General features: G+C 43.1%; 1 protein-coding gene across 1 annotated transcript; it reads right to left on the reverse strand.

The window, feature by feature from the left end:
• Nucleotides 1–6655: 6655 nt before the first annotated feature.
• On the reverse strand, nucleotides 6656–26464 carry LOC137157622 (tumor necrosis factor alpha-induced protein 2-like). The gene is made up of 11 exons (XM_067555016.1): nucleotides 26052–26464; nucleotides 23353–23992; nucleotides 20646–20760; nucleotides 18486–18608; nucleotides 17489–17589; nucleotides 17287–17385; nucleotides 15821–15947; nucleotides 14429–14551; nucleotides 11552–11707; nucleotides 9968–10089; nucleotides 6656–9094 (listed from the first exon to the last, which is right to left on the reverse strand). Exons 1-11 carry the CDS (start codon nucleotides 26452–26454, stop codon nucleotides 8953–8955), a joined length of 2151 nt encoding a protein of 716 aa, XP_067411117.1. The 5' UTR covers nucleotides 26455–26464; the 3' UTR covers nucleotides 6656–8952.
• Nucleotides 26465–27163: the final 699 nt, after the last annotated feature.

Here is a 27163-nt window from a genome sequence, read left to right on the forward strand (position 1 = left end):
GGTAGCGGGGAGGAGGAGGGAGAAGCAATCAATCAAGTCTTTTGACCTCTGATGTTCCACAATAGCTCATCTGGCTTGTCAGGCAGGATAACACCTTCTATTGGAGACTAATATTTTACACCAGTTAATGCTTCTCTCCTGTCTGGTGATTTACAGTTACAGAAACTTTCAATGCAAGTGCTCAAATATTCCCTTACAATATGGGATACAGATGTTATAAGTGAGATCCATGCAGGCAGCAATTTACAAACATTCAATAAGTCTAAATACATTTTTTTTACTCTAATACCTATTTTGACAATACTAACACACAGGTGAGTCAGACTGATTCTAGCTATGTGTTGTTCGGTATTCAAGTGAGGCATGGGGAGCATGGCAAGAGCTGGCACCTTGTTTGTCAGTGTCACACTCTCATTTTTAAATTTCAGAGCATAAAAATGGCCATACTGGATAAGACCAATAGTTCATCTAGTCCAGTATCCTGTCTTCTGACAATGGCCAGTGCCAGATGCTTCTGAGGGAATGAACAGAACAGGGCAATTATTGAGGTGATTCGTCCCGTCATCCACTCCGTTTCTGGCAGTCAGAGGCTAGGGAAACCCAGAGCATGAGGTTGCATCCCTGATCATTTTGGCTAATAGCCATTGATGGACCTATCCTCCATCAACTTACCTAATTCTTTTTTGAACCGATTAATATTTTTGGCCTTCACAACATTGCCTGGCAACATGTTCAACAGGTTGACTATATGTTGTGTGAAGAAGTATTTCCTTATGTTTGTTTTAAACCTGCTGCCTATTCATTTCATTGGATGACCCATGATTCTTGTGTTATCTGAAGGAGGAAATAACACTTTCTTATTCACTTTCTGCATATCAGTCATGAGTTATATACAGCTATCATATCCTCCCCCCTTCGTTGTCTCTTTTCCAAGCTGAAAAGTGCCAGTCTTTTTAATCTCTCCTCATACAGAAGCTGTTCCATACCCTTCATCATTTTTGTAACTTCCAATTGTAATCTATCTTTTTTTGAGATGGGATAACCAGAACTGCATTCAGTATTTCAGATGTGGGAGTATAGTGGATTTATATATTGGGAATATAATGTTTTCTTTCTGACTCTTTCCCTTTCCCAATGGTTCCTAACATTGACTGCTGCTGCACATTGAGCAGATGTTTTCAGAGAACTATTCATGATGACTCCAAGATCTTTGAGTAGTAACAGCTAATTTAGACTCCATCATTTTGTATGTATAGTTTTCCAATGTGCATTATGTGACCCGTCCATGCCCAGGGCAGCCACCTGAAAATGCCAAGGTCAGGGCAGGCTGTAAAAGTAGAGCAGATTCTCCCAGCACTGGTGGGTGACACTGAAGCCAGGCTTCCCAACCAGCCACAAACTGCACTTCTGAATCCCCACAGAAGCCAGTACACAAATGCGCACAGCCCCCTTTACTGCATTTCAGCTCCAGGCTCCCAAATCAGCACTAGGTCCAGTAAAGAGACCAGTTATTTAAACTCTATGCTCTTTACTAAAAAGGTTCCCTCTGACCCCAAGGGGGCAGCCACAGTACCAGTTCAATATAAGTTTGGATCTTACCTACAATACCACACTGCCAGCCAATCCTTTAGCAGCTAAGACTAAAGATTTATTGTAAAAGGAAAGAAATAAACCATGAGAGAAATGTTAGAGGATTAGAGCAATCACATATTTACAAATGATTAAAGTCCATATACATCAGGTTTCTGGAAGAAATGTGGAGTTGCAGGCTTGTGTAGTTCCCTCTAGTACACATCCGGTACCTGGATGGGTCTAAGTCCTTCGGTTCAGTTGCACAATGAATTGATCCAGAGGTAGGTGTGTGTCTGCAGATGGACAGGAACATAGACAAAATGAATTCTGTGGTATGATCTTATATACCCTCTGTCCTGGGCCATGTGGCCTGTGGAAAGTCACAAGAACTAAAATGGAGTCCAGAGTCACATGGGCCAATCCTGGTAACTCTTCAGGTATGCCAAGGGTTTCTCCCTGGGCCCCTTCCCTCTGTGAGTGTCTTAATGGGCCATCAAGCAGGCTATTGTTCTGCCGCCTCTCTGTCTGGGGTGTGTCCCAGCCAGCCCAAATTGACATACAGAAATATCAAATACATTCATAATTTCCATTTCACACATAATACATGAACATGAGTATATTTATCTTACTCAGCACGACATATCCCTTCTAACAGTACCTGATAATTCGTGTGAGATATATCATGTCATGAGTCTGACATACTGATGTCACACAATATACTAAATGCCCCCCCACTCAAGCCAGCCCACGTGACACCCCTAACATGAGACTGGTGTAGAAAGGAGTAATCAGCGCTCCTGAATACACCTCAGGGGCCCCCCTTATCCAGACAGCGTGACACATGATAAATGTAAAATAAACATTAAATTTAATCTACCATTTTGTTGCCCAGTCCCTTCAGTTTTGTGAGGTCCCTTTGTACCTCTTTGCAGTCAGCTTTGGACTTAATTATCTTGAGTAATTTAGTATAGTCTGCAAATTTTGTCACTGTGACAGTCTGTATCCCTATGTTCACTCGTTTCAAAACTATGATAAATTTTTGTACAAACTATGCCTTGTAAGGTATCATCTGAAAACTCATTATTTGCTGATCTTTATTGTCCTGATAAAATGTGTGTGGCAACACTGGGTTATAACGTTCTACTGTATGATGTTACCAAAACATATTCCAAATCTGGGGAAGCAGCCACAAACCAGTTCCTCAGAGACAAAAGGCAAACCGATGCCTCAGCCAGGTGTCAGTGAAATCAAATAAACCGTCACCTGATTAAGTGGCCATTCTTTGGCAGAAAAAAGAGTGTGAGTGAGAAATTTACATCTTGGCAGACAAACAGCTGGCGGTTCCCGTGTCCACAGACTTTGTCTCTCGAACCCCAGCTGGAGATTATTCTTAAAGAAGAGGAAAAGATATAAGAATGGGGAACAGATGCCCCAGGATCTCTCTCTCTCTTCATCTCTACACACAGCATTGACAACACTTGAAGGACAAAGGAAGCATCACTGGACTCCCAGTAAGACTGCTAAAACGTGGTGGGAGAGACTTCTGCTTTAAAATCACTTCGCTTGTTAAATTAGGTGTTAGATGCATTTTACCTTTTATTTCTTTGTAACCAAGTCTGACTTTTATGCCTCATCTAGTGAGGGATGCATTATGCTGTGGATGACGCTTGGTGTATAGACCTCACTGCTTAGCAGCTCTAAAGAACACTCAGTGCTGTCCTCCTCAACCATCCCCATAGATGATCTATGCTTTTTAACAAGAAATCGTAAAGAATAGCTAGTGTAAAATAATAAAACTAGCAATTAATCTGCTTCACGTTTCTTTTCCCTTTGGGTGTCTCTGTGTCTGCCCTGCTACATCAAGGCTGTGTCCTCCTCAGCCCACTGCTTAGTAAGCATGCTGTCTGGCAGCAATCATTTCTTCCCCCTGTCTCAGCAGCATCTGTGGCATGGGCATATGATTCCATGTGGTAAGGAACATACTCCCCACCTGCCCCATCTTTTCAGAAGAGAAATGATACTTTATCTGATCTTAATGATCAACTGATATGTCCAAGTGTGGGTAGATGCCAGCATCAATAGAAGTCCGATGGTAAATAAACAAGCCATATACTGACTACAGAAGTTGATTTTATTTAGATTTTTAAGAGTGCTGGTGTGTTTGCATTAATATCTAATCAAGCCATTTGTGCATTCTGATAGATGGGCCTAGAAAATGTGAATGAAGTATGCTACATATAAATAATGCCATTGTACATGTCAGGTCAGACAATAAGACTAAAAGGCTTTATTCCTGGGCTCACTGATCTGGAAATGAAGATTTTTATAAAGGGACTTGTACAGGGCAATTGCTCATGCCAAAGGAACTGGGTGTGAGAAATCATTTGTTCCTTCCCATCAGATAGTTAAGTTTGCTATTTTCCTTCAAGCATTTATTTAAGTGGAATATTCACTTTTAAGGCCAGCATAACCATTGACATGTTAGTTTAGATATTAACAGAGCTATAAACCAAAACTTAGACAGCTTCAAGCACTGCAAAAAAAAATTTACATCAAGTAAAACATTTTTTGGCTAACTGGAGTATAAACATTCATATAATGGCTACTGGATGCCATGAGCATTCATGCTTGAATGTTGTCAGTACTGCAACCAGACTTTGATTTGTAAGTCTGTAAAGAGCTGGCTGTACACTGTGAATATGATCTCTCCTGCAACATAAACTTACCTAGCATTTGTGACACACACCCCTTGGCAAAGGATCCTGTTCTTTGCAAACAAAGCTCACCTCAAATCTAGTAAACTCATTACACCAAACACACGTCTTACAGGATATTTATTCATAAAGAGTAACATGTAAGGCAATGTTTCTCAACCAGGGGTACGTGTATCCCTGGGGGTACACAAAGGTCTTCCAGGGGTACATCACCTCAGCTAGATATTTGCCTAGTTTTACAATAGGCTACATAAAAAACATTAGTGAAGTCAGTACCAACTAAAATTTCATAAACAATTACTTGTTTATACTGCTCTATATGTTATACACTGAAATGTAAGTACAATATTTATATTCCAATCAATTTATTTTATAATTATATGGTAAAAATGAAAAATTAATCAATTTTTCAGCAACAGTGTGCTGTGACACTTTTGTATTTTTAGGTCTGATTTTGTAAGCAAATAGTTTAAGTGAGGTGAAACTTGGGGTACACAAGATAAATCAGATTCCTGAAAGGGATACAATAGTCTAGAAAGATTGAGAACCACTTGTGTAAGGTATCTACAGAAAGCACGTATCTTGTCAAGATTTGTAATCATTGTGAATGTGTGTATGAGTAATATTTAAGGAATAATGTATTTATATTGAAAGTCTGCGCTATGGATTTGGTGTAGAAGTTAGTCATAATATGTTATAGTTAGATAATGTGTCCCAGTGATGGCCCATTCCAGAGGGGGGAGGAGGTATCAAGTCACCCTGTTTGGCTGGTGATGCAGTGCAAGATTCAATGGTTCACTTTCACAGTATTAGGACTTTCACTGGCAAACTATCAGATAAAAAAGGAACTTTACAGTGAGATACAGTTTTTGTTCTGCCTGTGAATAGAAACAAAAGGCTGTTTTCACTATAACTCAGATGGGACAAGCACTCTTCACTGAGGAAAGCCCCTGTGGAGTGGCAGTATTTCATGAATAATTGGATCCTGGTTCTTGGGAAACCAGTCAGTTCTGCAGCAGACAACTTTGGAGGGTGGGTAACACCCTACATTTTTTGATAGCAAAGGTAACTATTGATAAATGTAGATCCAGGTGCACATTTTGTGGTTTTTGTCTTGTATTGAAGCTATTTGTTTCCATGACACTCATTTCTAGTTAAATCTTTACGCTTTCTTAAATAAACCTACTTTTTGTTTCATTACAAGTGCTGTGTGGTTCACAGGTGTGGCGGTTTAAGGTAAAACTAGTAAATTGGGGTCAACTCTACCTCTGGGTGTGGAGGATCTGGTATTTCTGGGAGTAGCCTGTGTCAGGGGCTGGAGTTCAGAGGAATGATTCAAAGGGACTCGGAGTGGGGTACCTACTGTTAACCTGCAAGGTTGAGACAGGGGTGGTATAGTCTAGAGGCCAATGCTTGAGTGGCTTAAAGGCTGGTAGTGGTAGGGAGTGGACATCCAGCCAGACTCAGGCAAGACTCTCTCACACTGGAGGGAGGGGTGACGGTCCCGGCTGACCCAAAAACTGTCACAGCATTTGAATTTTTTTATGGCGGTGTTGTTTTTTCAGCCATGTTGACAATATTCAGGAGCTGTCATGCTCTCTGCAGCCTGATGACTGTTTTTACAATGGGTATAATTCAATGGGAATTGCGTCTGTCCCAGAGAGCACAACTGACCCATGCTGTCTAGCCCCTCAGGGCCAATCAGGCATGTGACTGTCATCTCTAGGGACGGAGATGCTGTAATTTGCAGGGATGAAATGGGGGCTGATTACACAGCTGATCCCTTTGGCCAAAGTTTGCATCTTTGAGTCTCGTGTTTGTGACAGGAACAAAGCGAGTCAGAGCATGCTTCCATGGAAGGTTAGCAATCTATTTCAGGGAGAGCAAGATTTGGGCCGAGGAGTACAAATGACAATATATGGTGAACCGTGCTTTCAGGCACACAAGAATACAAACTGGAAAAAAGGGTGCGCATGAACAACAAGAAATAAATGTATCCTCAAAAAAAAATATGATCTGTCTTTATTATCCAATGTTTATATTTCAGTAGCACCTAGGCTGGGCTCCACTGTGCTAAGTGCTACACACACACACACATAGGAAATGACAATCTTCTCTCCAATGAGCATAGGAAAGCAAGCTACAATATCAAATGAATAAGGTAAGCGTATGCACTAACAAATACATACGGCATGTGCTCCAGCATTACCAGCTTTTCTTTCTTTGTATTCCAGTGGTACCCTCCATGTACTAGGCATTTGACTCTAACAGCCATCAGGGTGGAAGTACTAGGGGAAACATCTCTTTGAAGGAATACCATAGTATTACCCATATGTATGATACGTACAGTACACACACACAACCAGAGGTAAGTCTGCTACATTTCCCGCTTATTTTAATATTTAAATATAAATATTACATACAAAGAACTAACTAGAGAAAATAAAACTGGATTTTAAAATACACCAATGATCTACAACTACTTGCAGAAATAAAACCTCAGGGTTAGAAAGTAGAAGCTTAAGTGCAGTATAAATAAGACATGGTCACATTTAAAGTGGTTTTATAGTGATGTTAATGCCAATATGCTTTGTCTGCAATTACCATTGCATAGTTTTCATAGTCAGTCATTCATCCTCTTTTTAGATGAGCTTTGCTATAGATATAGTGCCAGCAATGCCCCTCTGCCATGTACATTGGCCAAACTGGACTATCACTACACACAAGGATAAATGGACACAAATCAGACATAATAAACAACATCCATAAACCAGTGGGAGAACACTAATTCCCCAGGGCATTCCATCTCTGACCTGAAAGTTGCTGTACTTCTCCAAAAAAAAGTCCAAAAACAGACTTCAAAGAAAAACTGCTGAGTTAGAAATGATCTGCAAACTTGACACATTCAAACTGGGTTTAAACAGAGACTTGGAGTGGCTATCTCACTACCGAAAGTAAATTACTTTGCTCACCCATTCTCACTTGCTACTCAACGGTCCTCATTAGGTCTTAAGTACCGGACTCCACCTCCCCCATTGTTCTCAATGCACCTGGATATCTATAAGATGCCTCTGTGTTACCTATTTTCTGCATTACTGCATCTGAAGAAGAGAGCCGAAGTCTCTCGAAAGCTTATGCCTGCAAATATTAAATGTGTTAGTCTTTAAAGTGCCACAGAACTCTCGTTGTTTTTGCTACAGATATAGAGTTTGATACAGAGGGTAAAGGTTTAGGATTCAACAAATTGGATATTTTGGTCATTAATTCTCTTGCTAAAAGATTAGGTCTTAAAAACAAACTCTTTCAAAACAAATATAAGATTAATATTTACAGCCCCAGTTTAGCCCAACTGCAACAGGATAAAGGGCAAATAAGGGGAGATTTTATACAAAAAGAACATGAAATGTGTGGTGTATTTATGCAGTTAGGCACTTCAAGCGCAAGCTCAAATCCCATTGAAATCCAGAGGACTGAAATGCAAGCTTGCTTGCTGAATACTGTGAGTGTCTGCAAGTTAAGTGCTTTGCTGAATTGGGGCCTCAGGCTACAACAGCTACTGCAGCATATAATTAGCTATAGAAACTCAACCTACATTAACAGAAACTACTGAATATAAACAGGAGGAAATCAGAAATGAGACCTTAAAATTCCAATCCCCCATGAAACTCTGGTGGGAATTCAATGCGTGGAGCACTTACAGGACTGGGTCCTAATTTCCCAAGTGGATTTATAATTTCCTCATGGAGGCAAATAGGAGTGGTTATTCCCATCTTTGGCTGACTGCTATTGTCTGGCTAGGCAGCAGCCCACCAGTTTACACAGTGCTGGCTATAACCTTACAATAGGAAGGTGCAGAAACCTGGATCTTTAAAACATGAAAATTTGGAATTTACAAAATGCAGAAAGCTCTTGAAGCCCCAAGATCTGCAGCTTTCTGTGCTGTGACTTTTTTTCTCTTAAACCTCACACAGTCAAAACCTTCAACGAGACCCTTTAAAACTTCCCTTAGCCAAAACGTTCCTGCAAGCCAGCCTGAGGGCAGACTTTGTTCCTTCCTGACCCCTTCAGCACATTTAATTGATCTAACAGAAAAAGCAGCTTCTTAGCCCTGATTTAAAAAAAAAAACCAAGCTAGCAGATCTCTACTCAGCATGCTCTGAAATGATTTTTTTAAATCACTTTAGATTTATTTTTTTTCTTCCCAAAGAAGAGCAAAGAGCCTCTTTCTCCATAGAAGACAAGCCATGTGACAACATGCTTTACAGATCCCAGCTAAATAATTAGTTAGTTAGGTAATATTTGCAAAGCCTCTGTGAAGCAAGTGGAGTATTATTGCACACATAGGGAAACTGAAGCACAATGGGATATGACTGAGACCTCAGAAGGAGTCAGTGTCTGATTTGGGAGCTCTGTTTGCTGTTTTGAAAACTAGGCTGCAACCCCTCCATCAGATTCCATCCCTTCATAGCTAGGCACAGAGCAAATCTCTCTCCACAGGGGAGTCAATCTTACAATCACAAAAAAGGATTTGTGTAGAAAAATGCTGCTGCATCTGTTAGCTTCTCAGACCATGCGTGAGGCCTGCTGAACCTGGCCCCATGTTGTGACTTTTACTAGCTTAGCAAATAGTCCCATACAGTATGAGTATCAGGTGCACAGATCAAGCCTAGGAAACCCTTATAGCTGAGAACAGTGGTTCACAGGAAGTGGTGGGCTTTGGGCTGACATCCAAGATGCTCAGGATGCTTTTCACTTCATTGTTCGGCAAGTTTCCCTTGATGTACAAGATGGCAGAGAGATGTCTTTTGCTAGTGAACAGAAAAGATCCAGTGTTAGCCTCTCTCTATGTATCTATCTTTGCTTCTATCATCTAAGCACCTAAAGATCTTTAATGTCCTTATCCTCACAAACCCCCTGTGTGGCAGAGGACGCTGTATTTTTTTTGTTCTGTGTTCATAAAACACCTACCAGAATGGGGTCCTGGTCCATGATTGAGACTCCTAAGCACTACGGTAATACAAATAATTCTGTAGATCGCAACTGAGCCATGGAGAGGCTAAGTGACTTGCCCACGGTTACATAGGAACCCTGTGGTAGAGCAGGGAATATAATCCAGGTCTCCCCAGTCCCAGGCTAGCGCCCTAACCACTGCACCGCCCCCCATCCTCAGTGGATAGGAACTGTAATCCCCAGAAGAGTAGAGAACTGGCTCAGAATGTGCAGATTCTAGAGGGTGTCTGGCTTAACACAGTTTATTGCATATGAGGGGTCACCAGCCAAACAATCACACAAAAATTACATGTTGGGAGGCAGGGAGGACACACCTAACCTGAGCTATAAAAATCAGTGGTGGGCAGTGGCACAGCTGAATGAAGGAACTTGGATCTGTGTGTACTTTGGGAAAGAGAACAGCAACATTTAGGAAAAAAATAAACCACCTATCAAGATCTCTGAACTGTACCTTGCTAAAAGGGGAGCTGTTTCCCAACATGCAGCGGTGTCACTGGGCACTTGGCCTCTGATATCTCTGCTCTTTTCGTAGCAGACCTTGAAGTGCTTGAACCTGACCTAGAAAACCTGATGCTCAAACTAGCTGCTTTTCATCTAATACTCAAGTATCTTCATGGAACGACTATACATGTTCCTATTAATGTTCACAAATATTTTTCAGTTCCTCTTACCTGATATCTGGGTATTTATTAGCAAGTGTAGCAACTTCTATTTTAATGGCACTTGAATCTTGAAGTCTGATTATTTCAGCCAGTTTTGGGAGTGCAGAATCCAACCACGTGGCTTTAGATCCCTACCAGAAAAGTAACGAGAGTAAACAGCCTGTAATACAGGGTCATGGGGGTTACAAAGCCCATCGCACAGGGGTGGGGATATAAAGAAGGAATTCCTGTTTAAGTAGGATTCCAGCTATGTCAGTTTCTGACAATTGGGCCGGCCACCGAGGAAGGGATGTAGAAATGATGCCCTATAGGTTCCAGAGACATTATTCTAAACGGGATTTAGCCCTAGTCAGGTTTTGAGAAACTAACTTAGCTGGACATTTGTTTAAACCCCTGTTCTGTACACTAAACTCTACAGTTCACTCTTCCCCAGCTGTTCGTCCACCTGCTACTCCCCAATATGAGCCTCTACTCAGCTACTTACTCTGCTTGTTACCCCTAGAGATATGCAATGACCTAACCTACATGGCAGTTGCCTGTTGCATCCCTGGATGTGTGCCTGATCTTTGACTTCTCTATCTGCTAAACCCCTTCTCCTGTCCACCTGGAAAAGGAGCCCCAAGCAGACCTGCTTTCCAGCTACTGGAAACCCTAGAGTCCTGACCACCCTCCCCTACCACCTGCTTTTCATAGTCATCATCCCCCCTCCTGCCAGCTGGGTTTGCTGTGGTTCAATACAGAGGTGTGAAAGGAGGGATAAGATTGAGATTAAACAAGTGAGAGTTGGTCATTAATTATCCTGACCAAAACACTGGTTTGAAAACAAAAGCTGGCATTTCCAACCCAGCCTCAATTAAAGTGGCAGTCCAGGGAAATCAAGGGAAAAGTTGAATTCAAAACATACCCAGTGTGTGTATATGCCCCAGAACTGCAGAACCTTGATATACAATAGATAACTATTAGATAGCTAAAGAAACTTAGGCCATGTCTTCCCCACTGAGTTTACAGTGGCACAACTGTACCAATGCAGTTGTACCGCTGTAAGATCACTTATGTAACCACTCTATGCCGCCAGAAGAGAGCTCTCCTGTCGACATAATAAAACCACCTCAATGAGTGGCAGTAGCTATGTCAGGAGCGTCTCCCGCTGACATAGTGCTGTCCACACTACCACTTAGGACAAGAAAATCTGTATTCAGGAGTGTGTACTGTATTGTATTGTTCCACACCCCTGAGCGACATAAATTTTGCCGACATAAGTGGTTGTGTAGACATGGCCTTAAATCCATGTAAATTGAGCATAAAGCAAAGGAACTAATTGCATATAACCAGGAGGAAGTGGGAAATCAATATTGTACTTGACAGGCCATTTGCTGCGAATAGGGTGTTAGATGCGTAAACTGTGTAACCTTTTCCCTTTGTATATATTCCAACTTGATCCACTCCTCACCTCAGGAAAACTCCCCTTCCATCTATCATCCACTTGAAAACACTAAATTGCATTGGAAGATTTAATGACAGAGACTGAAGAAAGGCCTATGAACTTCTGAAAGGAGTTAAGTTCTTAGGTGGGCATGGCGACCCATCACTTACCTTTTCTATACAAAAGCTTTGTAAGTCGGAGGAGTTCGCTGAAATGAGTTTTGACAAGTTTTGCTGTAGTTCTGGGGTTTTCAAGTTGACTTTCTTCTTCATTAGCCTCACAATGTATTCTCTCACCAAGTGACTGTGAATCTTCTCCATGATGCCCTGTTGGGGAGGGAAAATTATAGTTAATTCAGTAGGGTCATATGCATGAAACCCACTGCTAAGACTACACATTGCCCTGCCAACTGGCATAGAGTGAGCACTTATTTCAATGTAACTTGTGTACAGGGCTCCCTCCTGCTGCGCATCCAAGTGCAGTTGTGATGAGGGGAGGGGATGCAGGGGCTGAGCCCTGCCATTGGGGAAGAAGGGGAGTTACAAAGAGGCTCCAAGCACTCTCCTTTGCCTTGAGAGGAGGAAGGGGCAGGGAATAGAGCCTTAGACTGTCCCAGAGAAGAGCAGCAACAGAGGGGAAGGGAAATTCTAATCCTCCCCCACCTCCAACAGACTTGGTTTCCATTGCTGTCTTGGAGAGGACAACCTTGGGCAGTTTCTTTTCAGCTGCTCCCAGCCACAGGTCCCATAATGGCCCCTGGTGGAGCTAGCTGCAGGAGGCGAACACCTAGAGAAGATACAGCTCTTGCCCATTCACCCAGAGGGCTAGCAGTTGAGCAGCCTCTTTCCAAGGCCAGCCATCAAGAAATACAGCAAGAGGAGGGTTCGAGCTGGGTGGGATAGAGGAGGAAAGAAAGGGAATGGAGGAGCCAGTCACCAAGGGATGAGAGGGTGGCATGGGCTAAGGGAAAGAGTGGGGCCTGCTTTGAACTTTTGTTTGGGACACATTGAAATAGCATTAAGCCCCTGGTTGTGCATGTGGATTGAGGGCAATATGGCCCCAATGCTGAAACATGATGTGCCAAATTCCCGCCCTCAGTTATACCCAGACAGCCATGCTGGAGTCTCATTCCTTCAGAAGTACTTGCTCAGTCACCACCCTATTTGCTGATCTGGAGTCCTGCCTACACAAGTGCACAAACCCTCCCTGTCCCTTGTAAGTGAAGCACACAATATCTGGGAGTTGGCTCCTTTCCCAGAATGGGGTTTTCCTACTGGGAACAAGTGATGCTTGAAAAATGATGAATCAGGGGTGGAAATATTGCACGGAAATAGGAATCAGCTTCAGCTCTTCCTGGTCCCCTATTTGATCACGTACATTACTGAATTTGTTCAGAGTATTAAAAAAGACAAGAATTCTGTTTCCTACTTTTTACATGATAACTGTACATTATCTATTTGAGGCTTGCTGTATAACCACAAGGAATATGGATCTGGACACAAATCGCTGAGGATGTAAGTTTGCAGATGACACTAAGCTGAGGGGAGTGGTAGATACTCTGGAGGGTAGGGATAGGATACAGAAGCCACGTACACCCTGACAGCAGCAAATTCACCACCGTCAGATCGATATTTTTCCTGGATCGATTGAGTGGCAGTGAAGACACGCTCAATCGATCCAGAAGTTGATCTATTAAAATCACCTCCCCAAAAAAGCGTAGCACTGCATCAACAGGAATGCATTTCCCATCGGCCGCAGCAAATTGGAGACAGCGCACTAAAGGGAAGTTACAAAGTTGACAGGAGTTACACAAGCTACTCTGCGTAGCTTGTGTAACTCCTGTCGACTGCATCAAATCTTGCCAGCAGTATAGACCTGCCCTGAGAGCCCTGGACAAATTGGAGGATTGGGCTAAAAGAAATCTGATGAAGTTCAACAAGGACAACTGCAGAGTCCTGCATTTAGGATGGAAGAATCCCATGCACAGCTACAGACTGGGATTGACTGGTTAGGCAGCAGTTCTGCAGAAAAGGACCTGGGGGTTACAGTGGACAAGAAGCTGGATATGAGTCAGTGTACCTTTATTGCCAAGAAGGCTAACGGCATATTGAGCTGCATTAGTAGGAGCATTGCCAGCAGACGGAGGGAAGTGATTATTCCCCTCTATTTGGCATTGGTGAGGCCTCATCTGGAGAATTGTGTCCAGTTTGGGGCCCTCCACTACAGGAAGGACAAATTGGAGAGAGTCCAGTGGAAGGCAACAAAAATGATTAGGGGGCTGGAGCACAAGACTTATGAGGAGAGATTGAGGGAACTGGGCTTGTTTTGTCTGCAGAAGAGAAGAATGAAGTGGGATTTGATAGCAGCCTTCAACTACCTGATGGGGGTTTCCAGAAAGGATGGAGCTAGGCTGTTCTCAGGGGTGGCAGATGACAGAAAAAGGAGCAATGGTTTCAAGTTGCAGGTTGGCTATTAGGAAAAACTTTTTCCACTAGGAGAGTGGTGAAGCACTGGAATGGGTTACCTAGGGACGTGGTGGAATCTCCATCCTTAGAGGTTTTTAAGGTATGGCTTGACAAAGCCCTGGCTGGGATGATTTAGTTGGGGTTGGTCCTGCTTTGAGCAGAGGGTTGGACTAGATGACCTTTCCAACCCTAATCTTCTATGATTCCATGGAAGACTGACAGCCCAGATCCTTGGTGTAGACCAGGCCTTATTCTGAAAAGCTATCCAAACACAGAAGCCTCTCAAATGGAAGTGGAAGAAACAATGGTAAGAATGAGCTACATGAATCTGGCTTTGATGGATGGAAGTTGCTGTTGGCCATAGCTGGACTGGGATGATTTGGGTGATATGCATGGTAATGAGGGGATCTGCAACTGTGAAAACTCACCAACTGAAATGGGGTTAAGATGACACTTAACATGTACACCCAGTGCGCTTGCCAATCGGAGGTAGGTACATATAGTTGAGCATCAAAATTGTCCCAAGTTGAAAAGCCAAGTTTGGGTTTCATAGAATTCTTTCAGTGTCTCTTCTTGACTTACCTGGTAAAAGGGATCTTGCAGAGTCTTGAATTCTGAAATGTGGTTGTTGGTGGCCTGAATGATTTTATCCATCGTTTCACTGCAGGAAAGCCATTTACTTTGTGTAAACTTTCTAAAAATAGGCTGAGGAAAGAAATGTCTGTTCAGCTTCTGCAAATCAAAATTTCAATGCAAATATGTATGTAGAGACTTAACATCTTAGATAACAGGTGTGCATGGTACTGTACAGAGAAATTAAAGATGGCCTGCTAATGGGGGAGGGTGAATTGGGATTGTGCCCTTCTTTGCTTCCTTCTGATGAACAGGATAGAGGCCCTAAAAGGCTTACATTAAAAATGATATTTCTGCTTCCATTTTTAAAATGAGAATTTCAGGTCTTGTCTACTCTGTGGTGATTGTCCGGGGACTGATGACATCGAATTTCAAGGGAATGAAAGTTGAGGGAAGAGATTTTAATCAGAGACTGTCTTTTGTTGGAAATTAAATATGCATTTACAAAAAAACGGTAATGAGCATTTGAGAGAGGTTGTCTTCATTAAAAAGATTCCACCCCTTGGTCCTTTCAGTTAAGGTCCGAATTCACATCCCTGAACCTCCCAAGCGATTCCCAAGGAAAAGCAGGGAAGATCAGGTTTGACAATCCGGATGTTTTCTTTAATTAAAAACGAGAAATGCGGGGAAGCCTTTTATTTCAAAGAAAGGAGAAGCCCAGAAGAAGTCAAAAAGTGCATAAGCCCAATTCTAAATGTTTCTCACAGAGCATCGTTAGATATGTAGCCTATCCCCAGGAGTTACAGTCAAAGGACCTGCTGCTGCCGCCAACACCTGTGTATGTAAATAATGTTGCACATATCAGGAGTCCCAGGTAGTTCAATGGAACTACTCACGCATGTTAAATTACTCCCATTTATTTGCAGGATTGAGGACTAAATCAGTGGGAACCAATTGAGTTTTAAATAATGAAGGTAGGGCTACGATTTGAAGTTCAGAGCTGGCTCTGCTCTTTTCCAAAGTTTGGGTGTGACAGGATCTGGGGTTTGGTTGGGGGCCCCTCTCTAATAAGTGAGAAAAGATCAGATTTTTTTTAGATTGATTTAACTGAATAGGAGCTTTACAATCAACCCAAAGAGTGTATTTGTTGCTTTGACAAAGATAGTATGATGATGCTTCAGCAAAGTAATGTGATCAGATACTAGGATGTGGGACAGCAGTATAAACCCACTGGTTTGCAATGTGTCCCCCCCCCCCGTCCCCTCCCACACACACAGTTTCTCGGAAAATTATGTTGAACTTATCTTTTGCCCCAAATCAAATCAGTAACAGATTAGACTTTTCCTCTACATAAATCTTTCATATATGATACATGAATAAATTCCAATATGCATATATTACCTTTAACTCCAGAAACAAATCTTGAAGCAGTACATCATAGCCACTGTTCTCTATTTCACTAAGTGTAGCAAGTATTTTTAGTCTAGTACTGTCCTGTGCTTCTGATATGGTTTTCTCGGTGTGGTCTCTGAAACAAGATGCGGGAATAGAGCGGTTACACAAAAAAGGAATACTAGTGGGAGAAACATATTTTAATTCGTTAGAAAATGCAACTTAGCACCAGGACATCAAGTTTTGGTCCTTACCCAAAAAGCAAACTAGGCTTCTATGTCTTAGGGCAGAAGTGATGATCAATGTTAGTGGGAGGGGATACTGATTACATGATGATTTCTTAATTTGTCTGTCTGGCAATTGGTCTGTGATTATTTGAGATGCATGTAAATTATTACTGTATATATGGATAGCAAAAGGGCAGATTCAGCCACCCTTGCCGTTGCAACCGGAAAGGCCAAACTGCACTGAAAAAAACACACACTGCTACTGCAGAAGCCAGCTGTTGCAGAACCTCTGTGCCTCGCCAGCTTGGTGGCAGTTCTTGGCACAGGTGCTCAGGAATGAAGTTGTGGGTGAGCTGGGCTGTAGCAGGGTCAAGGGGCACAAAATGCAGATACATGGACTCAAGCCCTATGGAACGAGAGTGGCAACAGGCAACATCTGTTGCTTTTTCTTCTGCCCCTGGTGAGCACTCTCTACTACAGGCTGGGCCATCAGAGTCAGTTCCTCAGGCTTCTGAACAGTTTTACTCAGGTTGTGACCTTTCACCCAAGATTTGGTGCATTGTTTTTCAGTTATTTCACTGAAGTAACAGATAGTAGGTTCTCCATTCTGTTAGGAGAACCAGAGGTTAACTTAGTTTTGTAGCAAAATATTTAGTGATGCACAACTTGGATAAAGGAAAATGCAATTGTGGAAACTGTCCTAATAGCATGAAACTGCTTGTTCCTAAATAATCACATAGCACTTTTCTTTTAACCCAAGTGCATCTCTCTTCCACAGATGGGTACTTGGAGACTAGGTGACTTGTCCATGATTGATCAGTATAGGAACCAAGAATGAAACTCTGGTAGCCTGATTCCATGACTTTCCTCTCTGTTGTCAGAGCTTGTATTCAATAGAAACATTTGAAATCTGGAATAATAGGATTGTCTTATTAGCTGAAAATCTTTGGGTGGGGTTCTCAGCTGCTCCAAAATGACACGTGAATGACTTCCCTGGAGATATACTGATTTACACTAGCTAAAGAACTTATGCTGACAAATATATAATGTAAATATTCCATCAAGCATTTTGGATACTAGATACTGGAAATTGCACTGTAGCGCATCTCTCTAAATTTGTATGTAGATATTAACTACAATTAAAGGTTTCAGTGTGTTTGCTTCTGTAATGCTCTTCATCGTCACAAGCTGCAGTCACCCAGATTGATTACAAAGCAACAAGTTAAGCATTTTCATTGCAATTCTTACCTAAAACTCAAGCAGTTGTTAATATTTGCAATTATCATAGCCTTGAAGTATCTGCGCTCCCTGTTTTTCTCTTTAAATTCTTCAAAGGCCTTCTTGTAGCTAAAGGGGGAGATTGAAAGATGAAATCATGATTAGTAACTTTGCAACTGGATGTCAACATTGCACTTAGGAAGCCGTTTCCTCCAACAACTTGTTACTGCACCTTTTCAAAAATGTCGACAGCTCCGTCAACAGTACGACTGACAATTGTCTGCCCAGTTCAGGTGTAATTTCTACAGCTCGCTTTTGTCCTCCATGAATAGTCTAAGACACAAAATTGAACAACTGTCAACTACAAATTTCCACCACCACCCTCCCAAAAAACACAGGAGAGTTGCTAAAATGGCTGGTGCTGTATCCTGATTAGTCACTGCTGGTAGCAGAGATTATGGGCTTAATGTGCTAGGTTCTGCACAAACAGAGCCAGTGGCAGCTGCCTGCTGTGGTGAGTTTACAACTAAAGATGGTTGAGAAGTGGGAGATCTGTCTAACACATCCTGAAACTCAGCCACGTTCCTCAACAAATAACTGCTACTTTATTCATTTATGTAAGAGTTCCTGCTTTCCCCATTGTAACATTAACTGATATTTACTGGTCCAGTTTTGGTTACACACAAGCATTCCCTTCGGTCATGGCAAACAAGGGAAGGATTTCCCTTCAACGTGCTTGGGGAGAGGGGTGTTCCAGGATTGCAGAGCAGAGGGGTCTGCTAGTCCCTAATGAATAACCACCCCTGCACTCAGCCTACAGCCTCTCCCTGAGGCAGACCTAGTGGACAGAACATTGGCCTGGGCTGTGGGAAAGCTGGGTTCAATCCCCTACTCTGGTATAGCCTCCCTTTGTGACCTTGGACAACTCGTTTAGTCTCCCTGTATCTCCATCCCCCAGCTGTCAAATGGGGATAACAGCACTGCCCTACCTCACAGGGGGATTGAGGATAAAATCCATTGAGAATAACGAGATGTTGAGATACTAGGGTGATGTCAAATACCTAGAGAGATGGGTCCATAGCATGCCATTGTTTTCCCTTTACAAGGCTATCTAGAGCTGCTTGAACGGATTGTACTTGGTTTCAACCCTAATACCTGCAGGACAGTTGTTTATTTTTAAATACATATGGGATCAAATAAAACAATGCAGTCCAGTGCATTCTTGTTACCTGGATGACGTCTATGGCTAATTCACTATGAAAGTGTCCATCCAATTTCTCTGGTTCTCTCTCTTCTGTCCATCTCTTTACTTCCATTTCTAAGCTCTTGGCCAGCCAATTCTTGACAGAAGCCTTGAGGGAATGAAGGAAAACAAACAACATTAACCACAATCCAAGTACATGGTTTTTATTGCTTTGTTTGTGGGCAACATCTTACTGATCAGCCATGTAATTGTCTGGCCTGGTGGAATTTTACATCAAACCCAGCTAGGAACTAGAGACCATTTGTCACACCCAGAGCTTCTAGGCACTTACTTACAAACAGCCGCTGCCTCTCAGAAATGAAAAAGCATCTACACCAGCGGTTCTCAACCTTTTTTTCCCCGAGTACCACTCGGGGAAAAAAAAGGGAGGGGACTTGCGGCGGGGTTTCGCCACGGCGGCAGGAGGATTTTCCGGCGGGGTTTCGCGGCAGCCGGCAGACACGGGTGGCGGGGTTTCGCGGCGGAAACAATACCTGCCGCCGAAACCCTTCCGCCGTTTCCCCATTTTCGGCGGCAGGGTTTCGCAAGGCCGGGTGGGAGGGCCCGTCCGGTGGCAGCGGATTCAGCGGCGCGCATACCACCCAGCCGTCCGGTAAGTACCACCGGTTGAGAACCGCTGATCTACACTATTGACTAACCCATTTGCCATAGTCGTGGGTGGAAGAAGAGCTTTCCCTTTGGTGTTCTGCAGCTGGCAAAGCTTCTCTGCTTCACTTCAGCTCTCTAGACCTGAGGGGCAAACTCTGCTCTCTGCCAGTTACATGCTATAGCCAGAGCCTCATGTAAAAAACCATATACCTGTGGGGCCCAATCCTGGAGTCTTTAATCAAGACCATATTGTGCCCTCTTGTGCTGAGCTCAGGAGAAGGGATCAGAGTACTCTGGAACCTGAGACCCAATTAATATTTCCTCAGGGAAAGGCTTGGAGGATGTGTAAGATATCGCCCCAAATTCCCAGGGGAATGGGAAATGGAAGCTCCAGTGCTGTGGGTTCTGCTCAGTCTCCCTCGTGGCTCTTCTGCCACACAGAGTACAGAAGTTAATGCTACAAAGAGCAGCATAGTCTTCTAGGCACATCTCCACCTGACTAGCTGCCAGGTCAGGAGGAGAAACATGGCTGCACAGTGGCTGCTTTTCTGCGCTGACCTTTCCTGCTCTTAACATGGATAACTACTAGGGTGAGCAGACAGCAAGTGTGAAAAATCAGGACAGGTGGCAGGGGGTAATAGGCACCTATATAAGAAAAATCCCTGAATATTGGGACTGTCCCTATAAAATCAGGACATCTGGTCATCCTAATAACTGCAGAGCCCCACAGCACATCCAGTAATTAACACTGAGAGGCTATTGCACAGCTGCATTCTGTTTGCTCGATAACTTGCCCCTCCTAGCTCACATCTGGAAGGGACTATAGAGTGGAATTCCTGACTGAACTTCGTCTCTACTTAGAAATCACCAAGAATTCTAGACTGACAGATCAAAAGGTTCTAAGCACTGTGAATACTATAAAGGTCACCACTTGGTCTATGGGGGTAAAAGCAATCCAAGGAAAACAGCCTGTCTGCCATTTCTGCAAACCAGGGGATTCTTCAGTACAGTAAAGTGCTAGATTTCCATCATCAGGCACACACAGTTGCATGCACCCAGCCTGCTTTCACAAATGCTTGGAGTATGAGTGTCCTCTCACAGCAGCCTAAGTCAGGAGTAATGCCACCAGAGCTACACTGGGCATACCGGGCTATGAGAGAATTGAGCCCTCTCTGCATGCTTAACTTAAAATTGGGTCCATAAGGACCTTTGACTGTTTTTTCTCTTCCCTGATAGGATAAGGCTTCCAGGAACAGGATAATTGTTTTACTATGTAAATAGCCAGGAGGCCACCAAGGCCAGGAGGCTGGGCTGAGCACGAAAGCAACAGCATCTTGTTCTGTAGGTCATTGTGCAAGAGGGAAGATGATCCATTTTCCACCCGCTTAGAGAGGTTGAGCTAACATATCGGATCTTGACTGGTATGTAAAACTACACAGGTAGCCCAGCAATGTGCAGTGCCTGTGCCCTGCACAAGAAAGCTCCACAGAAGCGTGTTCCAGAAATAAAGGTAAAAAAGGAATAAACAGACACTCACCGCTTCATTACACAGGTATTTAACTTCAAGCTGTTTGATCATTTTTGGTGGCAAAAGGCTCCCAAGTTTGGCTTCATCCAACTCTTTCACTAGAATGGAATTTTTTCTTATGTCCCTGGAACGAAAAAGCCAAGCAATCACATTTCCTAGAATCAGCTTAATTCAAGACTGCTGGTTTACATAAATCTAACACTGCCAAAGAAACCAGATGTAAAAATGTGCGTTGTCCTCAAACCCAGACAGGCCTTGGAGGAAAGGAGACAATGCCCAGGCTTTGCAGCCCAAATCTCCAAGTATAGCTCATTCAATGCCATTAAACAGCTGGCACTGGCACAGCTTTCTGTGGGAATTCAAAGAGTGCAGAAGTGTTCTAGCCTAAATGCCACTAGGAGTTGAGTTTTGTGCTATGGGATGAGTTCTGGTGGGAAAGTGGAAATTCAAAGCATAAAAATTAAAGGAAAGCCTCCTTCAATAACTGAATTAATGACTAACGGGTTAGACAAGCAGTAGTTTTTAGAATTTCAATGTCTAAAAGGCTGTTTTTGGTGTCTCATACTCTGCTATTATTCTTCCTGTGAAGTGCCCATTGAAGGGGGGATTGAGGGCTTGACTTGGAAGTGGAAATCAGCTGCTACCCTGGTGTAAATGTGGAATAATTCCATCAGTCTCAAAGGAGACTTACACCATTGGACTGAGGGAAGGTTTTGGAAAGTGACCTTGCCCTTTTGAACTGCAATAAGTAATGTCAGTGATTACCCAACTTCCATATTCACAGATATATTTGTGAAGTGGCCGTTTCACATTGTACTAGCAACAATACAAGGGCTGCTTTCCTACAACTTCAGAAATTTGCGGCCAGCATTTTAGCTGAGGCAGCGCTATGTCAGACACAGCTGGGGGAGATGGGGGGGAGGGCAAAGGTACAGAATCTGCTTTTTTTTTTTTTTAAATGGAAAAACTGTCAAACATTCACTCAGCTCTACTGTTTAACCATCAGATGGTGGTTGTATAAGAAAATAGCCAGTATTCTAGATAATTCTACTCTAATTCAGTGGTCTAGAGTGCTGAGACTGCTGATTTGCCCCTCCCGAAATTACCCCTGAAACCACCAGTTAATTTTCAAAACAGAGCCAGATATTTTGGTATATGCATCAGAATTTGGTGTTTCTGAATACAGTACACTGAGGCAGGCTTGTATGGTATGTCTGTCTATCTATGTCTGGCTTTTTCCCTCTGTGTGCTGCATCTTTATATGTCTAGGGACAAGAGCTACGCTGCTGCCCTGGGGCAAAGTTGCCCTAAAACTTGAGTAGCTAGTCGCAGGACGATTCACCAGTGCAAGGTGAGCCTGGGGCAACATGAATCACTATTGTGGCTCCTATACTGATGCACCTCCTATGGCCTACTTCAAGAGGCCTGGCCAAGGATTCCCTCCACTTTGTGGTTCCCTGTCAGGTGTAATGGCCCTGTGGGGCCACAAGCAACTGCCCATAACTTAAACCTGATTTGTTGGGGAGCAGCCCAGAATCATGGGGGTGGGGGGAGGGAAAAGGGGGGGGGAGGCACAACAATGTCTTAAAGCCAACTTTATCCTCCCCCTTCAGCTACACTGAGCATCACCTTAGAATCAGCTCAGGCTCTGAGTCAAGAAGCCTGCCCCCTGCTAAAGGCGACTACTACATTTCACTCAGGCTGTTAGAGGAGATGCATGGTTTGAGGAGAATCTTTCACAGAGGAGATCTACATTTATCGGAGTGACTTGGAGTGACAGAACATGGGGGTTTTGTGTATGGAAAAACAGACTTGCTTTCAGAATTTCAACACACTGGGGCAAATTCATCCTGCTGTACATACATATCCTGTGGTGTCCTAAATGAAATGCCCAGCAACATCACATGTCCTCATTTACTAGTGGCAGGTTATCCTCTTGTGCAGTGTATCCTACCCCACTGCACAATGGGTGTTCAACATACAACGTAAATTAAGTTGGACATGAAACATTGACTGTCTCAGCACTCTTGGGTGAGGTGTCTGCAAAGTCTCACATCCATATTTAGCAATACCAATTTAACTACACATTGCACATTATGGAAGTAGTTAAAACATGACTAGTCTATCAGTGACAGGCTCCAAACACACACCCATTTCCCAAAATGCCTGCTTACAGCAAAGGAGGGATTTTGCCATAAATATCCCCTATTCTATGGCGGTCTACCCCAGAGGCTTGTGTCAGCATAGCTCTCTAGTGTAGCCCCAGCCTACACTGACTGAAGGAGTATTCCTGTTGGTGTGGGAACACCACCTCCCTGAACAATGCTAGCTGCATTGACAGAAACAGTCTTCCATCAACATAGCTCAGTCTACACTGCGGTTTTGTCGGCATAGCTATGTTGGTTAGGAGTGTGGCTTTTTCACACCCCTGTCCAACATAGCTGTGTTGACATAACTTTTAAGTGTAGACCAAGCTGACGTGTTCTCTTACTAGGATGCACTTTGCTCAGATACCATACTGTAAAAATCCACAGAGCGAAATCACCTTTACTGATTGTTTCTGGAATCTACTATCCAAAATCTGGGAGTGGCACAACCACCAAAGATAACAATCAGACTAAGTGATGATGGGCCCCATCCACGTAGAGGTACAGGAATATGCAACTGCAAATCAGTCAATGCTAGTGAGAAACATGCAGATAAAATCACCACTTACTGTGGATAGAGGTTCTGCACCCATGTGAGGAGGAGATACGTGTCTTTATCTCCCAGTTCAAAATCAGCAATGAATTGCAGCTGAGAAGAGAAATAGTTGTGGTAACATTCCGCATAAGTGCTGCACACGTTAAACTGCTCAGGGTAATGTTGTTTAATGCATTCCACCACTGTTATCAGATCCTCTTTCATTGTCCTTCCCATGTGCAGGAAGCAAAGAGCAGTTTTAGAGAGGGTCTCTGTAGAGCTAGTGCTCTGGGTGTCTTTCATACGATCAGCTACAGACTGCTTCACTGTATCCATCCAAACCTCCTTCCATTTTCGGGGTCTGGAACTCACGATCTTGTCAGGTGGCTTCTCTGACTTGTATTTCCCATCCTCCATCTCCTGCTCTACAATTGCGTTCACAGCATGCAGTAATAGCTTTGGTTTAGTTGGCGCTAGGATTATCGAATCCTTTATGATGCTGAAGACTTTACACTTCAGTATTTCATACAGTGATTCCACTTTGCTTTGATCCCTTGCGAATTCATCTTCATTCTTGCCATCCAAGTTGCTATAGAGTGCCCTCTCCAGAGCAATCAGGTGTGGAGTGGCATCGAAGAATCTGTCACCTTCAAGGTGCTCTTTGATTTGTTCAACTGTAAAAAAGAACAACTTTTGTATCCAACTGCTTTATGATCTAGGCTTCCATCTTCTCTACAAAAATGGCCCCACTATACTTATAGTACATTCAGTTATATAGCCCTTTTAATGCAGATTCTTAGGCCTCACTGCAAAGTGCCAACCAGTTGACTTTTAGAGATCTTTGAATATTCCTGCCATCTCTCTCACTAGAGATGACTGACTCAGGCTGTGCTAAGGTATTACAAATTCGGGGCGGGACCTGTTGCCAACTATTTTATGTTAAAATACTAGAGGTTCTACTAAGGACTTTTTATATATATATCCCACTTGAATTTTGAAGCTGTTTTTACCCTCTGCCACCCGTCTAGCAACAGAAAAGTTCCCGATTGCTAAAGTAATATTTTCTCAGCAACTGAGAAGAACATTGAAGATTACAGGGACGTGCATGCAGACACACTAAAAGCTCGGCCAGTTGCACTCCTTATTGTAAAGTGTAAGTGATGGGGAGGCATGGAAATGAGACAATACAACCCTAGGTCTCACTCATGTCTGCTTGCTCCTCAAAGATTACACTGATGGAGGAGGGAACATAGGTCAAACCTTAGTCAACAGAATGACTAGAAATCATTCAAAGGCGATTAACAGCACCACTGACCCAACAGTGAAGACCATCTGCTCATTCCAGTCATGTCACTCCCAATGACATCACTGGAAATTCAACACATGGATCAAGGACACACTCTAGCACCGAAGAACGGAGCATAAACAAACAGAATAAAACAGCAACTGAAAAAACTGACACATGAAGTCCTAATATTAGAGAAAAACTCAGAGTTGTTGCTCCTGAACTTGGATTTTTGCTAGGGTTGTGGAACAGAATGATTGGCAAGTACTGATAATCCACACGTTAGGGTGCGTAGTATGATGCTAGATGCTAGCTTGCTGCACACTGAGGATATGTCTACACTGCAGATGACTTGTGGATCGATGCAGCGGGATCGATTGAGTGGGTCGTGGAGACCCGCTCAATCAATCCTGGAAATGCTCTCTGGTCCACACGATTAAACCTCTCACCTCCCCTCGCCTTCAAAAAGAAATAAGGCTGCGTTGACTGGAGGGCATCTCCAGTCAACGAAGCACAGCAGAGATGCCGCAGTACAGCAATGTAAGTAAGTCGATGGGAGTAAATCAATGTAAAGCAGCTTGTGTAGCTCCCTTCGACTGCCGGCAGCAATGTAGACCAGGCCTAAGTGTCCATGTGGGCTCTGCTGCTACACACTAAAAATTCCATAATGTGCTTTAATGAACACCCATTTCAAAGCGGGGTAAGTCAAAACACATGCACACTAGGGAATGTATAGCACATAGCAGCACAGTCCACATAGACACTTTGTGCATGGCAGACTAGTCTGGGGTAGATTTACACCCCAGCTTGCCACAAACTAAGTGTTCACATAGACAAATCATGAGAGATTGGCCAGAATATAAATATTTGATGCTAGCAGGTAAGCATTTAAGCGTGCAATCCTCCTGCAGACACTGTACTTTAGCTTGAAGGGTGGAACCAACTCCCAGCAAAGGTCAATTATCATTGTCCAGTGCTACATAATCCATTACAGAGGCCAGGCTTTGGGGATGGTGTGGTTTCAAGGAACAACTGACAACAGGTGGTAGCCTCAGCTAGTCTCAAGGTAGCATAGATGAATCGTCAGCCGATCTGCTTGGCCTCCAGACATATATCCTGGTGATCAGACACACATACATTTTGTCACGCCTGTTTGTCCAACGCTTGCACAGATAACATTTACACTGGACACAGACTACACAACACTAATTGCTTAGAAGGAGGAAAGATAGTCTAGTGGACTTGGGAGACCTTGGTCCAATTCCTGCCTCAGCCAAAGATTTCATAGGAAATCTAGTGGAAGTCACTTAATTTAAGCGATGCCTCCATTCCTCAACTGTAAAATGGGGATAATATTTCCCTACCCCAGAGCAGCGCTGTGGGGTTAAAACCCACTAATGATTGTGGGATGGCCATATACATAGGTAGATAGAACTGGCATACTGTACCTGTCAGTGGTTTGTTATCTGTCACAGCATCATCCTTTTCTTTTAGATTTGCTGTCTTCTTACCACCCGAAAAATTGGAAAAGGCATCTTTTAATATTCCCTTTATTCCCTTCTTTTTCTTTTTGGGACTATCTCTGCCCTCAGATGAACAAGGACAGCTCCCATTGGCTTCAGTTGAAAGTGAATGTGAATCTCGGAGAGCAGAATCTTGTCCTTGGTTTTTAGTTTTCATCTGGTCTTTCAGCTGGGTCTCTTCCGTAGTTGACTCAATAGACACGATATCTGGCTCAGATTCTGATGATGTAGAAGATTTTCCAGGTGGCTTTACTTCAGGGATGTAGTCCTTAGAAATCTTATCTGTCCCAAAAGGACTGCTGTTGAAAAAGGGCATCATTTTTATCATCTTCTTTTTTTTTTTTAGCCTGTAAAATACAGTAAGAAGTTGTCAGGCCCCAAAAACCCCCCAAAACTTTAGTGACACAAAATTGGAGGCCCATTCCTGTAAATGAGAATTGCTGCTGTAATCTCCTATTAAACATGTGTAAGCTGCACTGAGAGAGCTAGAGCACATAGAACAAGAGTGTGATTCAGTTAGAGGGAGCATTCGAAGCAGGTTATCTGCAGAACATTAGATAGGGCCCAAGACGACACTTTGTTTAAATGTGGGTGGATGTACTCTTGCATGACCTGAAAGTGATGATTCAGAACTGTCTTTATGGGAAATCTTCATGACTCTGTATAAACACACAAGTACATGTCTTTCCAACAAAGCAGGGTGGGAACAAGGAACTCAGCAAAGTTAGTGCATACAACCTGTAATATATGGACAACCAGGCCACAATCCTGCACCTAATCTGGACCTGCTTCTAATCTCTCTGAGCACAGAAATGAATGCACAACTGCACTTGTAGATCTAATCCTGGTACATGCCAGTTGCCACTGGCAGCGTGCACATGCAGTTACCTGATTTGTAAGCACAATCATAAAAATCAGACAAGTTAGGTTGTGCAAATGCATTTGTTGGGGAAAATCGGGGATGGGCTTAACTATGCTCCCAATGAAGTCAATAGTAAAACTCTCTGACTTCATCCAATGCTGAGAGCTTTTGGAAA

This window comes from Emydura macquarii, unplaced genomic scaffold (genome assembly GCF_026122565.2).
Source record: "Emydura macquarii macquarii isolate MOO-44397 ecotype Brisbane River unplaced genomic scaffold, CSIRO-AGI_Emac_v2 contig_1551, whole genome shotgun sequence".
NCBI lineage: Eukaryota > Metazoa > Chordata > Testudines > Chelidae > Emydura > Emydura macquarii.

Coding starts and splice junctions, on each gene's coding strand:
- LOC137157622 (XM_067555016.1), bottom strand. CDS start 26,454: ATGATAAAAATGATGCCCTTTTTCAACAGCAGTCCTTTTGGGACAGAT. Junction 15,948..17,286: donor AACAACTGCTTGAGTTTTAG/GTAAGAATTGCA, acceptor ATCTTGTTTCAG/AGACCACACCGAGAAAACCA. Junction 10,090..11,551: donor AAAGCTTTTGTATAGAAAAG/GTAAGTGATGGG, acceptor CTTTTCTGGTAG/GGATCTAAAGCCACGTGGTT.